This window comes from Marmota marmota, unplaced genomic scaffold (genome assembly GCF_001458135.2).
Source record: "Marmota marmota marmota unplaced genomic scaffold, marMar, whole genome shotgun sequence".
In the NCBI taxonomy this organism is placed as follows: domain Eukaryota; kingdom Metazoa; phylum Chordata; class Mammalia; order Rodentia; family Sciuridae; genus Marmota; species Marmota marmota.
This window is the reverse complement of record NW_025999962.1, coordinates 2,038,237-2,056,257: the sequence shown is the minus strand read 5'-3', so window position 1 is coordinate 2,056,257 and position 18,021 is coordinate 2,038,237. Positions and strand designations below refer to the sequence as shown.

General features: G+C 50.6%; 1 protein-coding gene across 3 annotated transcripts in view; it reads left to right on the top strand.

The window, feature by feature from the left end:
* Positions 1 to 18,021, top strand: part of Tbc1d22a (TBC1 domain family member 22A) — a 290,213-nt gene that overhangs the window by 7,598 nt on the left and 264,594 nt on the right. For 2 of the 3 annotated variants that reach the window (XM_048802987.1, XM_048802986.1), the window contains exon 4: positions 697 to 873. In XM_048802987.1, coding sequence (XP_048658944.1) covers positions 697 to 873 — 177 coding nt within the window. Of the gene's footprint in view, positions 1 to 696; positions 874 to 5,121; positions 5,147 to 18,021 lie in introns of those variants that run through there. The other variant, XM_048802988.1, reaches the window with a different exon arrangement.

Here is an 18,021-nt window from a genome sequence, read left to right as displayed (position 1 = left end):
GCTTTGCGCCATTCCCTGGCGTGCATTCTTGCTTCCTCTTGTATTCTGTTTTTTGGAAGATGAGGTTGCTGGGTGGGATTTAGACTAGGAGTCAGAGCCCACAGAGCCTCTTGCCGGTTGGTCCGAGGTAGTACTGCTGTGTGACCTGGAAGCCCTGAGCTCCTTTTCGTGGCTGTCCCTGGCCCAGGTTCCTGGATGTAGCATACTGTTATGCCATCCCCAGTGTCCCAGAGAGCCCAAGGGTCCCAGGGGTGTAGCAGCAGGAGATGCCCTGGTGGGGGTGGGGGCCTGTACTTTGCTGCCACTGCAGCCCTCCCTTGCCTGCCTGGCTTCCTTGGCTTCCTTGAGATGCTGTTCTCTTCCCAGCCTTCCTCCCCAGGGCTGTGACAAGGTCTGGGAAGTGGGCAGGCCAGGGGAGTCTGGAGGCAGTGGCGTCAGAGGTGCCCTGGAGATAGCAGGAGGTGCTCTTGGTGTGTCTTGGTTCCTCCCTCACTGTTCTCCTGCCTTGGCAGGCTGCATCTTTTCTTGTTAGATGTTACTGGAGGCTCTCTGCCCACGTATAGGTCTGGGTGAGCCCTGCAAGCCACCAAGGGACGGTGGCACTGCAAGTGAGAGGCCACCTTGATGCAGGAGGAGGATGTGGGCAGCAGTGGGCAGGAGGCTCACCCTCACCTTTCCCTGTTCTCACTCTTGCAGAAACTGCCAGCAACGTGATCCCTCTACAGAGGTCTCAGTCTCTTCCCCACTCGGCCACTGCTGCACTGGGTGGGACGTCTGACGTGAGCACCCTTGGAGGCTCTGCTCTGAGCGAGAGAGAGGCTTATCGTCTGGACAAGTTCAAGCAGTTGCTCGCGGGCCCCCACACAGACCTTGGTGAGTCCCTGCAGGCTGGAGGACGCCAGTGGCCATTCTAAAGGAGACGCTGGGCATGGTACATAATGCACATGTCCCTGTGTGAGTGCCTCATAGGGGTTGCTGTGCTCCGTTCCCATGCCAGAGCCTGCTAGGACACCAGGGATGCTGACAGCGTCCTGTGAGGGGCTCTGTTAGTGCCTTTCCAGCTTCTTCTTCCTCTGCGCCTGGCTGTCCTCTGCGGCTCCTTCAGGCTGGCTAGGTGGCTGTGTTTGTTTTCATAAGCATGGGTTGAAGGCTGGCTCACAGGGCGAGGGCTGGCTGGTTACCACCCTCCTGCTCTGCTGACTGCTTTCCCGCCAGAAAGCAGAGGGATCAGAGGGTGGGGAGACAGACAGCTAGGCCCCTGTGGGTCCTGGGTGCAGGCTGGGGGTTGGGGAGGGCAGTCACCAGTGCTGGTCTTCCCCAGAGCAGCGTTGTGGCCAGACCCTGAGGTGTGTGCTAGCCCTCAGGTTCCTCTGGCAGAACCCCACTCTCAGGAAGCTCTGTTGTGAGTGCCACTCTGCACTGGGTGTTCGCTGGATGGTGGAAGGTGCAGTGCTTGGCTGGGCCAGGAGGTGGCGATTGGGGCATGTGGATGCGGGGAGGGCTTACCCAGCCCTTGTGCTCAGGAGGCTGGGGCTGAGGCTGTGAGGCAGAAGGTAGAGAGAGGGCAGGACGTAGTTCGGAGCCATGAAGGAGGGGAGCTCTGGAAAAGTCTGAAACACAGCTCCAGTTCTGAGGGGATTTCCTCTGCTTTGTTTCATTTATTTTTTGACTCAGTGACACACGTATGTGTCACAGTATTACAAAGCACAGAAGGGGTAAGTGAGAGTGAGCCAGAGCCTCTCGCCCTGTCTCGGGCTCCACTTCCCTCCTTTTCATTATTCCAGATGTCTTCTTCCAGAGAGAGCTAGTGTGCACATGGTGTTAAACATTGTATTTTGATGTCGTTTATTGTTGCAGAGAAGTGGCCACTCAGTTTGCCCTCTCCCAGATTCACCATTCTCTACATGTGTTTGTATGTGTGTATTTTTTCCTGAGCCATTTGAAACTCAGTTGGAGATATCCTCTTCTACTCTGGAAGACTTTATTGTGAATTTTCCAAGAGTGAAGATATCTTCTCAAGTAATCGTAGTGCAATTTTCAAGTAAAGCAATTCAACATAGACATTGTACTGTTTTTTTTTTTTTTTGTACTGGGGATTGATTGAACTCAGGGCCACTCGACCACTGAGCCACATCCCAGCCCAATTTTGTATTTTATTTATAGACAGGGTCTCACTGAGTTGCTTAGCTCCTCACTTTTGCTGAGGCTGGCTTTGAACTTGTGATCCTCCTATCTTAGCCTCCCGAACCACTGGGCACCATTCTATTTTAACAATACTGCTGTAATAATCTGTCGTCCATAGTCACACTGTGCCATTCTTCATCACTTTGTTCCTAGTACGGAACCCAAGCTGGCTGGTACATTCCTTTCAGTCTCCATATGCTTAGCTTTTCATTGTGGTTTTTGATCTTGACATTTTTATAGAGTGAGTACAGGCAGTTATTTGGTAGAATGTCCCTGAGTTTGCTGTTTCCTCATGATGAGATCCAGGTTGATAAGTTTTTTGGCAGGAGTATCATGTAAGAGATTTGTGTTCTTGGTCATCATAGCAGGAGGCGTGAGGTCGGTTTGTCCTAACATGGTCATACTGACTCTGGCCACTTGATGGAGGTGGTGCTGCCAGCTCTGCACACTGAAAAGTTACTCTTTTTCCCTTGATAATTAAGAAGTGACAGCTAGACATGGTGGTACATATCTGTAATCCCAGGTGCTCAGGAGGCCGAGGCCTCAGTTACTTAGTGAGACCCTGATTCAATATAAAAATAAAAAGGGCTGGGTGTACTTCAGTAGTAGAGTGCTTGCCTGGCATGTAGGAGGCACTGTGCTCAGTCCCCAGTACTGCAGGAAAAAAAAAAAAAGCAATTTGTAGAAACTTTTGAGCCTACACACACACACACACACACACACACACACACACGTATGTATATTTTAACCTTTATTTACATGTGGTGCCGAGGTACATGAGGTACCTCACATGAATTAGGCAAGCACTCTACCACTGAGCTATAGCCCCTGCCCCTTACAATATACATATTTTTGCCACATGAAAGGTAGTATTTAACTATATGTTTTCCTATAACAGGTCAGGGGGCATCCCTTGGATGCATATCACATAATTTATTTCTCCAGCTCCCTAGGTTATTCCTTGTTTTCTGTTATTTACAGACAACTTGAAAACTTCAGTATCTGAACCTCTGATGATAACATTTGCAGAATGGCCCTAGATGTAGGTGGGAGAGAGGGAATAGTACAGGATGGCTCCTGTGAGTTTGGCGTAAGAACTGGGCAGCTAGAGGTCCCATCCACCAAAATAGGAAATAAAGGCAGACTGTTCTTGCAGGAGTATGGGCTGTGGTTTATCCGTATTTCAGATGCTTCCTTTGCAAGCGTGCGGTGTGCCTTCTTTGCAGGGTCTGGGAGCAGCTGAGGCAGGGGAGGGGCAGAACCCCATGGTGCTTGTGGGTCAGGCCCTAGATTTGGACTGCCTCTGTGGAGATCCTGAGCGCGTGGAGAGGTCCTGGGCCTCAGGGTCCTTGTGCATCTGGAAGACGTGCTGATGGCAGGACTGAGTTTGCAGATTGAGTGGGACGGTGCATGTAACATGCTTAGGTGAGAGGGCCTAGCACATAGTATGCTCACAGATGTCGTTTACTTTTATTATTGTTATTTTATTTTCACTGGCCTACTTACTCTCTAACTTGATTTTTCTGATGTTGATTATTATGATATGGTAACTTTAGTGCTGAATGATAAATCGAGGTTGTTCTCAGACAGCTTCCTGTTGTGCTCAGAGGTTTCTAAAAGACGAGAGGTTAGGAGGTGTCCGAGGGAAACAAGATGTGCTTGGTGGGAGTTCTGGTCTAGTCAGGCTCTGCTCACCAGCTAGAATTTCCTTGTGGATTTGGTCATTGGAGCAACTTTTGGAAATTAAAATCATACTTATAAATGAAGCTTCCAGGGTTGTAAGAGAATGAATATGTATGGGTAAATCAAAAGGTTAGCATGTAGAAGTCAGATTCCTTTGTGAGGTTGGTTCAATTATGGATTTTTTCTTTCTTCAGAATTCTATTTAAATAGTACAGTCTAAAGCCAAAAGTTAAAGTCAGAGCTTAAACTGTACTGGATTTATATTTAGTGGTAAGAGAAAACATAGTGGGTAAATTGCCTGTTTCCTAAGGCCTGTAAGGTAGCTCCGAGAAGAGTGGAACATATTCCTTTCACATTACGTAAAAACTTAAGTGGCAAATATTTGCCGACTTCGGAGAAGCAAATTGCTGATGTGCGAAGTGCCACAGAACGATTGTGCCTGCTGCATATCACCGTCCAGCGAGTGCTGCTTTGTTTAGCTTGTGCTGCTAGGAGCCTGGGGAAGAAAGTAGCAAATAGAACTTAACAGCTCATTCCCCTCTTAGCATTGACTCAATATTTACTCACACAGAGACTGCCTGTTTGAAACCTGAGAAAATGACACTTAGAGGCGTCCTGTTTGTCACGTGTGTCTGGTGAAGGGGAGTATGATTTGGCAATGTGCAAAACATGCGGTTTCCTGAGAGCTGCTGAGCGACTCCTCGTAGCGGAGGGCCTGGAGGGCGCACTGTGTGGAGCATTCAGACAGTAGAAGAGGCGGCACCCTGCTCTTGGAGGAGTGGGACCGGCGTCCAGTCATGTTCCTGCTTCCCTGAGGGAGCATCTAGTCTGGCCTTGGATCAGGAGGGTTGTCTGGCCCTGGGCGGAAGGTGGCCAGGTGTGGAGCCCTGTGCCTGGGCAGTTTGGATGTGGGCAGATGCCCTTAGTGTCCATGGCTGGAGGACAGTACAGGGCCTGCTGTGATAGGGGGAGTCACGTGCTGGCTGTGCCCTCACCCTATGTGACTGACTCAACAAGTGATTCATCCTCCTGGTCTCCTCAGCTGTGAAGAGGAAGCAGGTCTACTTGCAAGGTCCTTGGTGTTCGCAGGGTCTACTCCTTCAGCCAGTATGTTTCGAGCCCCTGCTGTGTCAATAGTCACTGTGAGGAGTTGGGAGCCGGCCCTGAGGGCCTTCCTTCAAGGAGCTAGCCTTTTAGTGTTCAGGGGCAGATACACTCAGCACTCCAGATGCCAGTGGAAGTCCACAGGCATGCCTGGAGGACACAGCTATGCCGAGAGGTAGCTCTGGGTGGTCAGCCAAGACCCTGAAAGGGTGCTTTCTGGCTGAGACCCTTGAAGGGAGGTGTTTGAAGACGGGGAAGGCCTTCCAGGGAGAAGAGTGCAAAGGTCCTGTGGTGGGAGAGCTTCAGAAATGCTTGAGAAGTGGCAAGCAGCTATGGAGCTCTGGCCTTGGTGGGGTGGGGAGAAAGGGAGAAAGCCAGTCGGGTGGGAAGTGGCCAGGTCCCAGTATTGAGAAAGCCAGATGAAGGCTCTCTGCTTTCCTCTGGACGCAGTGTGAAGCCTCTGGGAGGTTTGGAACCCGGACTAGTGAAGCTTGGAAGGAAGGACCTTGAAGAATTTCACCAGAGCATTGCCTGGGGTCCTGGACTAGGTAGATTCCTTGGGCAGCCTTGTTGGTATGGAGGTAGGGAGGGGCAGGGGATCCAGGGGTGGTTGATGGAGGATGAAGGCCTTGGGGATGGGTGAGGTGGGGTGGTCAGTTTCTGGCACTGCTGGATGGAACTGGGTCTTGTTGGTTGGACATGATGTTGGGTAGACTGGGAGAAGGAGGGAGCCAAACCATCCGAACTTGGAACCTAGGGGTTGCAGGAATAGGGGATAAAAACCAGAACATGTTAGGAGCTCGGGGATGAAAGAAATATGTCGCTTCAGCTGGGAAACAAAGTCATGGCCTGAGGAAACAGACCAGGGAAAGCAGTCTATTTAAATGTTTGCATAATTGCTGCCTTTGTATGTTGTGTTACTAATCCCCACCAACCGCCCCACCCCAGGGCCCCAGACACTACCTGCCTGCTCCTGTTTGCTGGTTTGCTGTGGGGGAGATTGCTTCTAAGGTTAAGTAAGCAGCAGGCTCAGTCTCCTGGCTGTGGGGCAGGGCAGGGTGGGACAGCGTTGATCTGGTATAGGCTTCCTGTCTCCTGGTCTCACGTTTCTAGTTAGTGCAGGCAGCAGGATTCTTAGTGCACTTCAGAGGCCTGAGGAAGTTGTTTTGTCTCCTGTGGGTTCTGTTGGAGAACTTAGCATCTGGGCTAGGAGCAGCAGGCTGGCCCTGGGCCTGGCAGGCTGGCTCTGAAGAGCTGCTCCTCCCTTCTTGGCAATCTGCCAGCCCGCCCAGTGCTACTCTCTAGTGGCCATACCCTGGCTCTGCAGCCTGTGCCACAATAGGACCCAAGCTGGCAACACTGCCTTGGGTCTTTGTGCACATGTGTGTGCTCGTGCATATTTATCATGTTTACTGAAGGGTGAGGGCAAGCTCAGAAGAGAGGAAAATGCGAGGGACAGAGAAGGCTTTCATTCACACTTGCCCTGGAATCTCCTCAGGGAAGACAGGACAGGATAGAGCTACCAAAAAGCAAGGAACCTTGTGGAGAGGAAATGGATCCCCACTTAGCGACCATACCTGGTTCCTTTTCTAGCCATACCTCTGTGCATTTGGTGCCCAGGCTGCACTCACCTGCTTGCCCTCAGTGCCTCCACCCCGTCCCTGCTGCACCCTGGCCCTCTGCTCCCTCCCAGCCTGCCCCTGCCCCTGCCCCTGCTCTTTTGTGTGGCTGGCTGGCTGCCTGTCCTCCCCAGTGCTTTGCGTTCTGACTCAGGGTTTAGTTTACATCCTCTTGCTGTGGGAGTGTGGGCAGTGCTGGGTCCCTGAGCCTGAGTCTACTGTGCCAGTTCAGCCAGAGTGATGCTCCTTACACCAGCTGGACAACTGGGTGCCAGCAGCTGCTGGATGTAGGTGTGAGAGATGTGGCAGCCAGTGACTGGCAGGATGCCTTTGAAGGTCTGGTTTTGTCTTTGCTCTTGTGGTTTTAGGAGCAAGTACTTCAAAGAGGTCTGTCTTAGTTGGTTTTCTGTTGCTAAAACAAAATATCTGAGACCAGGAGACTTACAAAGAATGAAGGTTGGGTCCAAGAGCATGGTGGCAACTTTCTTGATGCATCATGACATGGTGACAGAGGGAAAGTGTATGTCAGCTCAGATCTCTTCCGTTCTGGGGGCCCAACCCCAATGACCTCTCAAATACTCTACCTCCAAATATGATTTGGGAATACACTGAAGCCATAGAAGTGTTGATGGGGTGCTTGAGCCTCTCCAGCAATCTGTCGTCCACCCCTGCAGCTTGTCATCTAGAGCCAGGCTGAAAGGGCATCCAGGTTGGGGCTGGACTTTGGGTCAGTTGGTCCTTTTGCCGCAGTGTAAGACTGAACCTGGCACATAACTGGTGCATGGTGAACATTTGGGGAATGAGGGAGCACCTCTCAGTCTGACAGGTGCCATGGTCCCGTTGGGACTTGGCCAGGAAAATAATGTTTCTGCCGATTCTAACTCTAGGCACAGTGGGAGGTGGTGGCATGGGGTGCAAGCGCTTGGGGCCAGTGGTGGGGACACCCATCCTTCTCCCAGGCCTCCTTGTGGTATGCAGGGGACTGGAGCCTGTTTCCTTCCTTGACGGCTGGCTGGAGCTCGTGGGCTTGGGCGCCTGTGGTCTTCAGTTCTCTCGTGTGCTGACTGTGCCCTTCACCCACCTCTGTTGGTCCCCATTTTGGCTTCCTGCTGCAGCTTCCCATGGCCCAGAGTAAACTGTTGAGGCGAGTTTCTTGAGGAATGTGGGAGAGGGTCTCTTCACACCCTGTGTAATTTCATCTGTATTTAAGGCAGTTCCCGGGTTCAAGGTGGTCGCCCGGGTTTGATTCAGGAACCCTGGTTTCTCTCCTGAGTGGCTCCAGCTGTCGATGCAGCAGCAGTTGCTCAGTGCAGCTCCAGGCTGTCATTGTCGTTCTACTCTCCTCCTGCCTGCCTCACCCCACATAGTGCTGTGTAGCACCTGTGCCTCTGTCCCCTATGAGTCCCCTATGTCCAGGTTCCTCCACAGAGCAGTTAGTGACCTTTCAAAGTGAGATCCAGTACTTCTCAAAGCCATCAGTGATGGCATGCTACCGGGCAGCCAGCCATAGGCCTGCTGTGGCCTTCCAGGGCCATTGCCATCTGGCTCCTGTTCCTCTTGGCCTCATTTGCTGCCTCCTCTCCTGGGAGCATCCCAGGGCCTTTGCACTCACTTCCCTTGTCCCTGGGTTTTTGTGTGACTTACTTTCTCTAGTTCTCTGCTTCGATGCTACCTGCCTCTTCAGCAGGGTTTCCTGACTGCTGTATCAACAGCACAACCCTGCTCACCCGAGCACACCCCTTTGGTGTCCTTCTGCTCTGTTTCTCTCTGCAGCACCCCTTGCCACCTGGCCTCCCATGTGGTACTTGCCTGCTTTTGTCCCCATGTCTCTTCTGTGTGCCCCAGCAGGGCTGGCTGTTGTCTTTGAGCCAGCTCTGACCTCAGTGCCTTGCTCAGTGAGTGCCACGTGGGCACTTGCCACTGGATGTCACCTGTCCACACTTTCCTCCCTTCCTTGGGGTGGTCACGGTCCTCTTTCTGGTTTTGTTTCTTTAAGGACTGTCACACAGTGAGTGGTTGTTACTCATATTCGGTGTCAGCTCCTCATCCAGAGTGTTCTCTCCTCAGCCTGGGACTAGTTTGCAGCTGTGGCTCTTAGTTTGCGTTTTTTTCATTCTGTGGTTTCCCTGGTGGTGCAGAGCCCTGCTGTCCTTCCCAGCCTTCTCCTGTGGCACTGCAGGGATTTGGCACGGCTCCCTCCCTCTTGTTTCTGGTCTCCGTGTCCTTCTCTCACTGAGGGGTTTCTGTGATCATCAGCAGGAGTGTTAGTGGAAGTTAGGGGAATGGAAACATAATGGAATCAGCGAACCCAGACTGCACTGTTTACATGTGTCCTATCTATGACAGCTGGGCTTTCTTTTTCCACCTTTGTGTCACCTCTTAACCAGTTCTCACCCAGGCTGCAGACTCCCAGGAGGAGTGCTGTCCATGGTGGCTCATCAGCGCAGTCTCTGGGCATCAGGAAGCAGCAGGAGAGCCTCAGGCAGCACACTGGCTCCTTCTGACTTCTGTCCCATCACCAGTATCCTCTTTTGGAGTATCATTTTCACTGCTAGATGTGGCACTTGAACTTCATGTAGCATTAGTCGGCTTTAACAGCCAAGCCGAACATGCTTGGGTGGAAGTTAAAAATTCCTTTTAATAGCCAGGGTAGACTTTTAGTTTCATGGGAAACATTCAAGGTTCTTTCAGATGCTTGTTTCTATTGGGTGCTGGTTTTCAGTATGCACTTTTTTTTTCTTTAAATATTTTATTTGGACACAATACTTTTATTTATTTATTTTTATGTGGTGCTGAGGATCGAACTCGGCGCCTTGCATGTGCTAGGCGAGCGCTCTACTGCTGAGCCACAACCCCAGCCCTTCAGTATGCACTCTTTTTTTTTTTTTTTCAAATTTTTTAAAAAATAAGTGACAGTGGAATGCATTACAATTCTTATTACATGTATACAGCACAATTTTTTGTATCTCTGGTTGTATATGAAGTATGTTGACACCAATTTATGTCTTCATACATGTATTTGGATGATGATGTCTATCACATTCCACCATCCTTGCTAGTCCCCTGCTCCCTCCTTTTCCCTCCCACCCCCAGTATACAAATGTTAAGAAAAATATTTATAAGTTTGTAAGATATATTTATTTATTATTTTTATTTTTGGTATCAGAGATTGAACCCAGGGGCACTTAAATACTGAGTCACATCCCCAGCCGTTTTTATGTAGAGACAGGTTCTTGCTAAGTTGCTTAGGGCCTTGGTAAGTTGCTGCAGCTGGCCTTGAATTTGGTGCTCCTCTGCCTCAGCCTGGAGGGATTACATGCTAGGATTACACGTGAGCACCACTGTGCCTGGCTGTTTTACAGTTCAAAGGAAGAGTCTTAAAAGTCAGTCTATTAAATTTTTTCTCTTAATATTCTTTGCAGGCTAGGATGCCAAATAAATGAGTAGTATGAGACTGTGGTATGTTTCTCTGTTTGAGGGATCAGAGAAGAAAAGTGGAGAGTGTGTGGAAGAGTCCCTGGGAGTTCACTGCTCCTGTGCCGGGCAGCACTTTGCATTTGTTCTTTGTCTCCTCTTCTTCTTTTCCGCTGTTGGAGTTCCGTCTGACCCTCTACTGTGTAGACTGTGAATCTCTTGTAGGCTGAGGCAACAAATCACTTGTCCTTGTATTCCAGTGACCTGTGACATATGTGGAGCATTCTCAGGGAATGCCAGTGGGGTTAATGGAGCCTCTAGCTGTCAGAGTTGCTCTCTTGCTCCGTGCCCTTTAGCAGTTATCCGTATTGCTAGTTTACTAGTTGACACAGGTACCTTGTGTCAAGGGGTGTCAGGACATAAACTTTTTCTGCAGGTAACAGAAAACCAGACTCAAGGGCCTTTAAACAAACAGTTTTATTATTTTCCTCCCCTTGTGAGATGTCTGGAGGTAGGTAGTTGTTGGCGTCAGCTTAGTGATGCCAGCAAGAATCTAAGCTCCAGTCCTCTCAGCTTTTCACAGGGTGAAGGGCAGCCACCAGGGTTTGTGTCTTCTTATCAGGAAAGCAGGCTTTAGACCAGAGCTGAGAGGTGTGTGGCTTCTCTTAGCTACAGGGGGTGATATGGTTGTGATCATGATGTGATGATGATAACATTGAGGGTGATGATGATGACAGTGATAACAATGATAGTTTTGATGGTGGTGGTAGTGATGGTGATGATGATGATGGTGGTGGTAGTGGTGGTGGTGGTGGTAATGGTGATAATGGTGGTGGTGTTGGTGATACAATTATTTAGTGTTTACTCTGTATCAGGTGTTGTTCTAGGGGCTTCCTGCATTTTGTTTCCTTCACCAGATTGGTGCTGTTATCAGTTTGTTTTACTAACAGAATGTACAAGTTACATATTTTGTCGAAGGGCATATAGCCAGTAAGTGTCAGACTAGATTTGAACCAGACTCCTACCTCATCTTCCCCTCAGTTTTAAGCTTTGTGCACACTCCTGGGAATGGTGTGTGAGTGTGAGCCAAGGGTGGTGTCTCAGCCTTGCTAATGAGCCTATTTCCATGGCAGTGTCCTGCCTGTCCTCAACCCTACCCCTGGATCATTGACCGGCTCTACTGGCCCTCCATGAGTTGGCTCCTGAGCCATCTGCTCGCCATGGCTTCTCTTTCCTTTGTTCTGCTGTCCTTGCTGGCAGAACCTTGACCAGTGGTCTCTGTGATTCTGCCACTTGGGCAGGAGCTGACACTTCTCCACAGGTCATGGGAAAATAAAGTGGTGGTGGGTGGCTGGGGAAGAGAGAGTGACCCGAGGAGGAGCCCAGAGAGGGCCTGAAGCCCAGTGGCTGTCTGCTTCTACTTTTGTCCCCTTGGGGCCTTGTCTGAGACTGTTCTCTATTCCAGGGGCTGGAGGCCCTGTCACTATGGGACTTTCTTCTGGATGCTTCGTCGATTACCCTGCTTTCCCAGGGAAGGCACTGGGGGCCAAGGCCAGCCGATTCCCCTTGTTGCAGCTACTTTCTTGTGCTGTCTGAGAACTTACAGGTAGGAAGGGAGTGGTGTATGTTAAAGACATCAAGCAGGAAGGTGAAGGAAGAGAGGCTGGTGGGTTTTTGTTCTGGATTTTGTTGTTGTGGGCCCTCTGTGGTCCTTGAGGGCCTGAAAGAGTTATTTGTCATCCCAGGAGGGTCAAGTCACCATCAAGGTGGTGGTGGAGCAGGTGAGGCCCACCTCCTGGGTACCCTGGTGTTCTCCCAGCCTGGCCCCAACTCTTGACCTGTCATGGTGGTAAACAGACCTAGTCCTTTGGGCCTAGGGCCTCTGGTCACTGAAGGTCAGTCAGCCTTTAACTAACCAGCAAGAGCAGGGGTCGTGTGTCCCAGGGCAGGTCCTAGTTACCGACTGGCTACCACTCGGCTACTGCCCAGATGGATAGAAGGCTGCAGAGAATGGCGGGGTCCTGTTGACCCTGCCCCGCAGCAGCCTACGCTTGCCTGTGTTGAGTGTTGATGGAGCCCATGAATGCGCGAGGCCGTGAGGTGGCTGGTGACCTCGTTGCTGTCTGTGCTGAACCCTTAACCTGATTTACACAGGGGCTTACTGGTGATCATGGACTCCTTCTACCCTTGCTGAGGGCTTCTGCTGTGTGCAAGTGGGTACAATATTGTGGCTGTTGTCACCAGAGCTGTCTCATGGGGAGCTGTTTCTGAGGTGCTTTGTTTATGTTTCAGAATATTAAAAGGAAGAATGCAGCCTTGTTTTTGCGTGATAGAACCCTGTTGCCTGGCGATACACTGGCTCCACTTGGTCAATGCACTGTGCCTTCTGTGCTCTGCAGGGATGAAGGCTGGTATTGATAAATCCCTTCCTTCAAAAGTGCTCGTTTGTTTGGCATTGACCCTATGTAATTAGGGTGCAGGAGCTTGTGGTCTCCAGTTTTCAGATGAGGAGACAGGCCCAGGGGCTGGCCACTGTAGGAGCCAGCAGATTGCTGTAGGACCTGGTTTGTGTTGCACTGTATTTTGTTTAATAGGGCATGAGGAGTTCATTTTTAGAAGTTTGATACAGGATTAAATCACCAATGATTAAAAAAGCAGGAGGAATTCCTAATGATAGAAACGCAGAAGTAGGAGACATGGCTGAGCCAGTGGCTATTACCCCTGGATCTAATCTAGGAAGTTCAGCTTCAAAGCAGGTGCTGAGAATGAAGAATAGTTTGGGTTTTTCTTTTTTTTAAATATTTTTTAGTTATACATGAATGCAGTATCTTTATTTTGTTTACTTACTTTTATGTGGTGCTGAGGATTAAACCCAGTGCCTCACACGTGGGAGGCAAGTGCTCTACTGCGGAGCCACACCCCAGCTGCCTGAGTCTGGGTTTTGTACAGGAAGGTAAAGAATGTCACATTTCCTCTGAATGTCAGGTGGGGGTGAGGCTTTGGTTTTGGTTTTTAGACAACTCGAGATGTTAATACAACTCTGGAGGTTCTCTGCCCTCGTCTTAGACTGTGTTCAAAATGGTCTTAGAGGGAAAAGTTCAAGTCTGCATAAAATGCTTAAAGACAGAATGTCATTGGTTTTCAGTAAGAATCTGAACAACTAGGTCTGTGTGCCCATCTGCTGGGCAGCAGTAGTACCACCGCAGGTGGGCTGCTGCACAATCCTTGCTTCTCCTTCACAGCTTTGATGGCTGGAAGTCCAGGATCCAGGTGCCAGCTGATGCTGTCTCTGGGAAGAAGCCGCCTCTTGCTTGTAGATGCCAGTCCTTCCTGTGCCCCGATGTGTGGGTGTGGGTGGGCAAGAGTGCACACATGAGTGCTTGGGTCCAGGTATGCTGAGGCTCTGATGTGTCTTCTCATAGGACACTAATCCTGTCCTTTTTTATGGGCCCTACAACTAATACTGAGCACATGTGAATTTTGAGGGACCCAACTCAGTCAGGAGTAGTTAGGATTCTTTTAAACCCATTTTTAGACCTGAGGTGTCACCATGTGTTTGTTTTAGGTTGTGGAAGTAGAGTAACCATGTTGTAGAAAAGTAAGAGGCCTTAACTTTCAGGCATTTGCTGCCTTGACTCTTCGCTTCCTGGGGGTCAGGGTAGTATAGGAACACGACCATGGGCTTGGGGTGGGGTCTTACCACAGAGTGCTCTGGGTGGGTGCCTGTAGTCAGGCCTTGGAGCCTTGCTTACCTCTAAAGCAGGGCATGGCACTCACCTGCACCTTGCTTATAGATGCAAAGAGGCCCCGCGGGGCTGGTTGGCTGGGAGCCAGCACAGGGTGGCCTGCGGCAGCTGCACATCACAGTTTTCTTACCATTCTCCCATCCTGTCTTTCCACAGAAGGTGTGGGAATGATGATGCGCTTTGTCACCCTTTTCTTCCAGTTGATATTATGCCACAAGCCTTTCCCATGTTGCCACATCTTCATAATCATCATTTCTAATGTTCGTATAATGTTTTGAAACGATCTTTACTTAAAATTGTTATTAAAATTGTTTATGTGTCTAAATCAACATTTATTTATGTGCATAATCACGACCTAGATACGTTTTACAGTATTGAGAATTTGTAACATAAACTTCAGTAGCAGGGGTACTGTTCCTTGGTGTTCCAGAGGAGGGGGAGGAGGGCTGGAGGGCTGGGGATTCTCAAGGCTTGTCATGGAGTCTGGGGACTGGGAGTGTTGATTCTTATTTTATTTACTAATATTTAAATTGAAAAAGCTGTACCTCAACACCGAGGTAAAGAACTGAAATGGTCGGTCCCTGAGAACTTACACCATGACAGATCTCCTTTCCTCCATGACCCAGCAGCAGCCCTGCCATTTATCTTTTTTCAGAAGTATTCTGCACATTTTCAAATAGTACATGTGGGTTTGTGTAAATATGTTTCTCACCCTTCCCCATTCTTTAAAAAAATACAAATGGAAGTGTATTAGTATATGTACCCTTTTTCTCACTAAAAATTACAACCTGAGTACAGAAGAGCCTGAGGCCAGGAGCCGGCCAGCACTTGTGTACAGCTGTCCTTCATTCCACCCACAAGTGTCAGATGGCATGCACTGTGGAATGTTCAATTGAAATATTATTATGAAAAAAAGGAGGTGAGGGGCTGGGTTGTGGCTCAGCAGTAGAGTGCTCGCCTAGCATGGGCGGGGCGCTGGGTTCAATCCTTAGCACCACATAAAAATAAGATTAAGGTATTGTGTCCAACTACAACTAAAACAGAATATATATAAAATAAAAGGAGGTGGAATTCAAATAGTATAGTAAAACATTTTGGGGTGAACTGGAGTGCACTTAGTACCTCTGCCCTGCTGAGCAGCCAGTGCCACCTCAGATGGCCTTCCAGAAGGGGTGTCTGCAGAAGTGCAGCCCTTGGGAGAGGTTTTTTATCACAATAATTACATAATTGGGGCTTTTTAGTCCTACAGTCAGATGGAGAGTGACCCCTTCCCGCAGGTGCCCCTTCCGGGGTGCCCCTTCCGGGGTGCCCCTCTTCAGGCACATGCTCTCCAGTTGAGGATCCAGTTACCTCAGGTCTGCCTTTCACACTCCTGTGGGAACTGGGGGCAGCCAAGATGCCTGGGACATGTGCCACTGGCTTTCAGGAGGCTGAGAGGCTGCGTGTGTAACTTGTGGGCAGCACAGTGATGTGAAGTGGGATGGTGTGGTCTAGCTGGGCGCCTGCTCATCCCTCTGGGGTCGCAGGAGGCGGAGATTCTGTACCAGGCACATGTTTCTGGAGCACCTGCACTGAGACTGGTGTCGGCCAAGTCCAGTGAGATGGGAACTGTTTGAGGCAGGTGCTGCTATTCGTGTTTGGGGTCCCATCCTGGTAGGGTCACAGAGTGGAGCTGAACCACAGCTCTCTGCTGTGGGGTCCTGAGGCTGCCTGCTCTATCAGACCTCCTCCTGTACTGGCTCAGGTCTTGGGGGGTCAAGTATGCCAGTGTTCTGGGAGAGTTTGGAAACAGCCTGTTCCCATTGTCATAGAGGTGTGATACCACCAAGTAAGTCCTTTTAGTTTCAATAAAATGGAAGTTGAGAGCAGTCTTGGTCTGCTGTTGAGGTGGCACTCAGGGACAGAGAAGCGAGGCTCTCCCCTCCTCACAGGGCTACTCAGCATCGTGGTGAGAGCAGGGTCCTTCCTGAACCCTCTCCTGGCCATGGCACCCCACGTCAGGGTTGTGAATGGTGCTCTCATTGCTGAGAGCCAAGGCCTGTGCGTGAGTAAAGCCACACAGGCCACAGCAGTGTGGTTCATGTGGCAACTGTACACTTAGAATCTTTTCATATACCAGAGTATCCAGTAAGCCCTTAGGAGTTAAATGACTTCTTTGGGGGGGGATCTCTTATGTGATACTGTGACATCCCTTGTTTTCTTGCCCTTGTTGTAGCATACTAGTTGTTTAGGAAGTTTGTGCTATGGAGGAGGACGCTCATGTGTCATACGCCTCCAGGCATCGCTCCCCATCCTCGGTGCTCTCAGGATGCAGTGTGACTCAGCTCCTCTTCTTCCTGGGCTGCTTGCTTTCTCCTGTGTTTTGTCCAGCTGAAAGCCCGTCACGTGAGATCTGGCTCTGCACGTGCTTGCAGGTGTTTGTTGGGTGAAGGCCGACCTGCCCTGAGGTGTGTTTCAGATGCAGGGCATACCTGGGTCCTTCGCTTGCCTGCTGCCTCCTGTGTGTGTGCGCACCGTGGCTGTCCCCTGGAGCTCCTTAGTGGTCCTATGGCAGACAAGGGCCGGCCCTTAAGGAGGGAAGCCTTTTATCTGGAATCTGCAGCCCGAGTGGTGGGTGGGGATGCTGGTGCCTGTGCTGTGGTGGGACTTGCAGCCAGCCTTGCTGTGTCAGGATGCACTCACTGGCCTGTGTCAGGACAGGAGTTACTACCAAGCATTCTGGGTCCAAGCAGCACACTGACCTCAGACCCCTGTGGGTGGGTGGAGAGTGGATATCTGATGTTTGTGAGCTTGTTTTGGCCAGGTGCAGGCACTGGGTGGGGACTGGCCACTGTGGATGGGCTTCAGTGCCTGTCATAAAGGTGGTGAGGAAAGCTGATTGGGAGAAGTGGTGAGGTGCTGTCAGCAGCAGAATGTGAGGTCCGTGCACCAAGCAGAGGGACATGGGGGCAGGACAGCAGGCTTCACTCCTCCCTTGGTCATCCTTCAACATGAACAGGTGTGTGCTCAGTACCCTGCCCCATGCTACAGGGTGACGTGCCCTTGGGTATGTGGAGGTCTAGCCTTTGTGGGTGCGTCTTGTTTCACGTTGTGATTCCCATAGTTGGCAACAGGGCAGGGCCATTCTAGGTTGGGGGACAGCCCAGGCAGAGATTGCAAAGTGCAGGAGGAGGCCCCGCAGTACTCGGAGGTGTGCAGCACAGTGTGTGCAGCGCCAGGCCTCCCCCAGAGGCACAGAACAGGGGCGGTTTCAGATCACTTGGGTGGCTTTCAACCTGCTACACTTCAGGAATGGTGGCTCTGCATGGAAGGCAGGGGGCAAAGCCGAGAACCCTGATGTCTGTCAGGTTACGTGACAAGACATGGAGCTGCGAAACGGATCCTGGAGGTGGGGAGGAGGGGGCTGAGCCCTGGTCCAGTCCTGCCTCTGCTGGCCTTAGGCCTCCTTGCCATCCCTGGCCTCAGTCTCCTTGTCCGTAAGATCCAAGGGTTGGTGCAGGTGGTGGTTGGGGTTGGAGAGTCTCCAGCACCTGGACTCTGTTTGGTGGGTAGTTGGGAGCCATGGAATGATCAGAACAGTGCTTTGGGGAGGTTAATCAGGTTGCTGTTCCTTTGTGATAATCCTGCTGTGGGGTTGGAAGTGACAGTGTGTGGGTGACACCTTGAAGTTCAGCGGAAGTGAATTATCTGTGCTCTGAACTGTAGCCGTTTGGAACTACCTCATGCCATTTCTGGGTCTGGTGGAAACTTGGGCTCCCCTGCTGCTGCTCCTCCTGCCTGCTCTCTCCCTGGCACCGGCCTTTCTTCTCTGCACACCCTGTGGTCACAGCAGGCTTCAGGATAATGAGGCTGTTTAGTGCTGGCTTGTGGTGGTGAGTAGGCACAGAAGCTGTGTGTGATTCACAAGGATTACAAGCAGCCAAGCAGGACGCTGGCATTTGGAGAGCGCAGGCCCTGTGCTGCACAGGCGCTTGCTGCTGAGGGGGCTGCTTGGCTTCTGTGCTGGCCCACAGGCCAGCTCCTGCTGCTTGGAATTGCCTGCTTGCTGCCTTTCTGGTGGCAGCATGGCTTTGTCTGGTTCTCTGGGGCCACTGAGAAAAGGGTTGTCAACCTGAGGAATTGATAGAAGGTTTAACTAAAGTGGATTGTTGTTAAAGGTGCGACCAAGGAACTCCAACTTTGGGATGGGTTTGTTGAACTTTGTGTTAGTATGATACTTGTCAAATTTAGGAACTTCCATTCAATTTCTGTGAAAACGTTTTCTGATTATT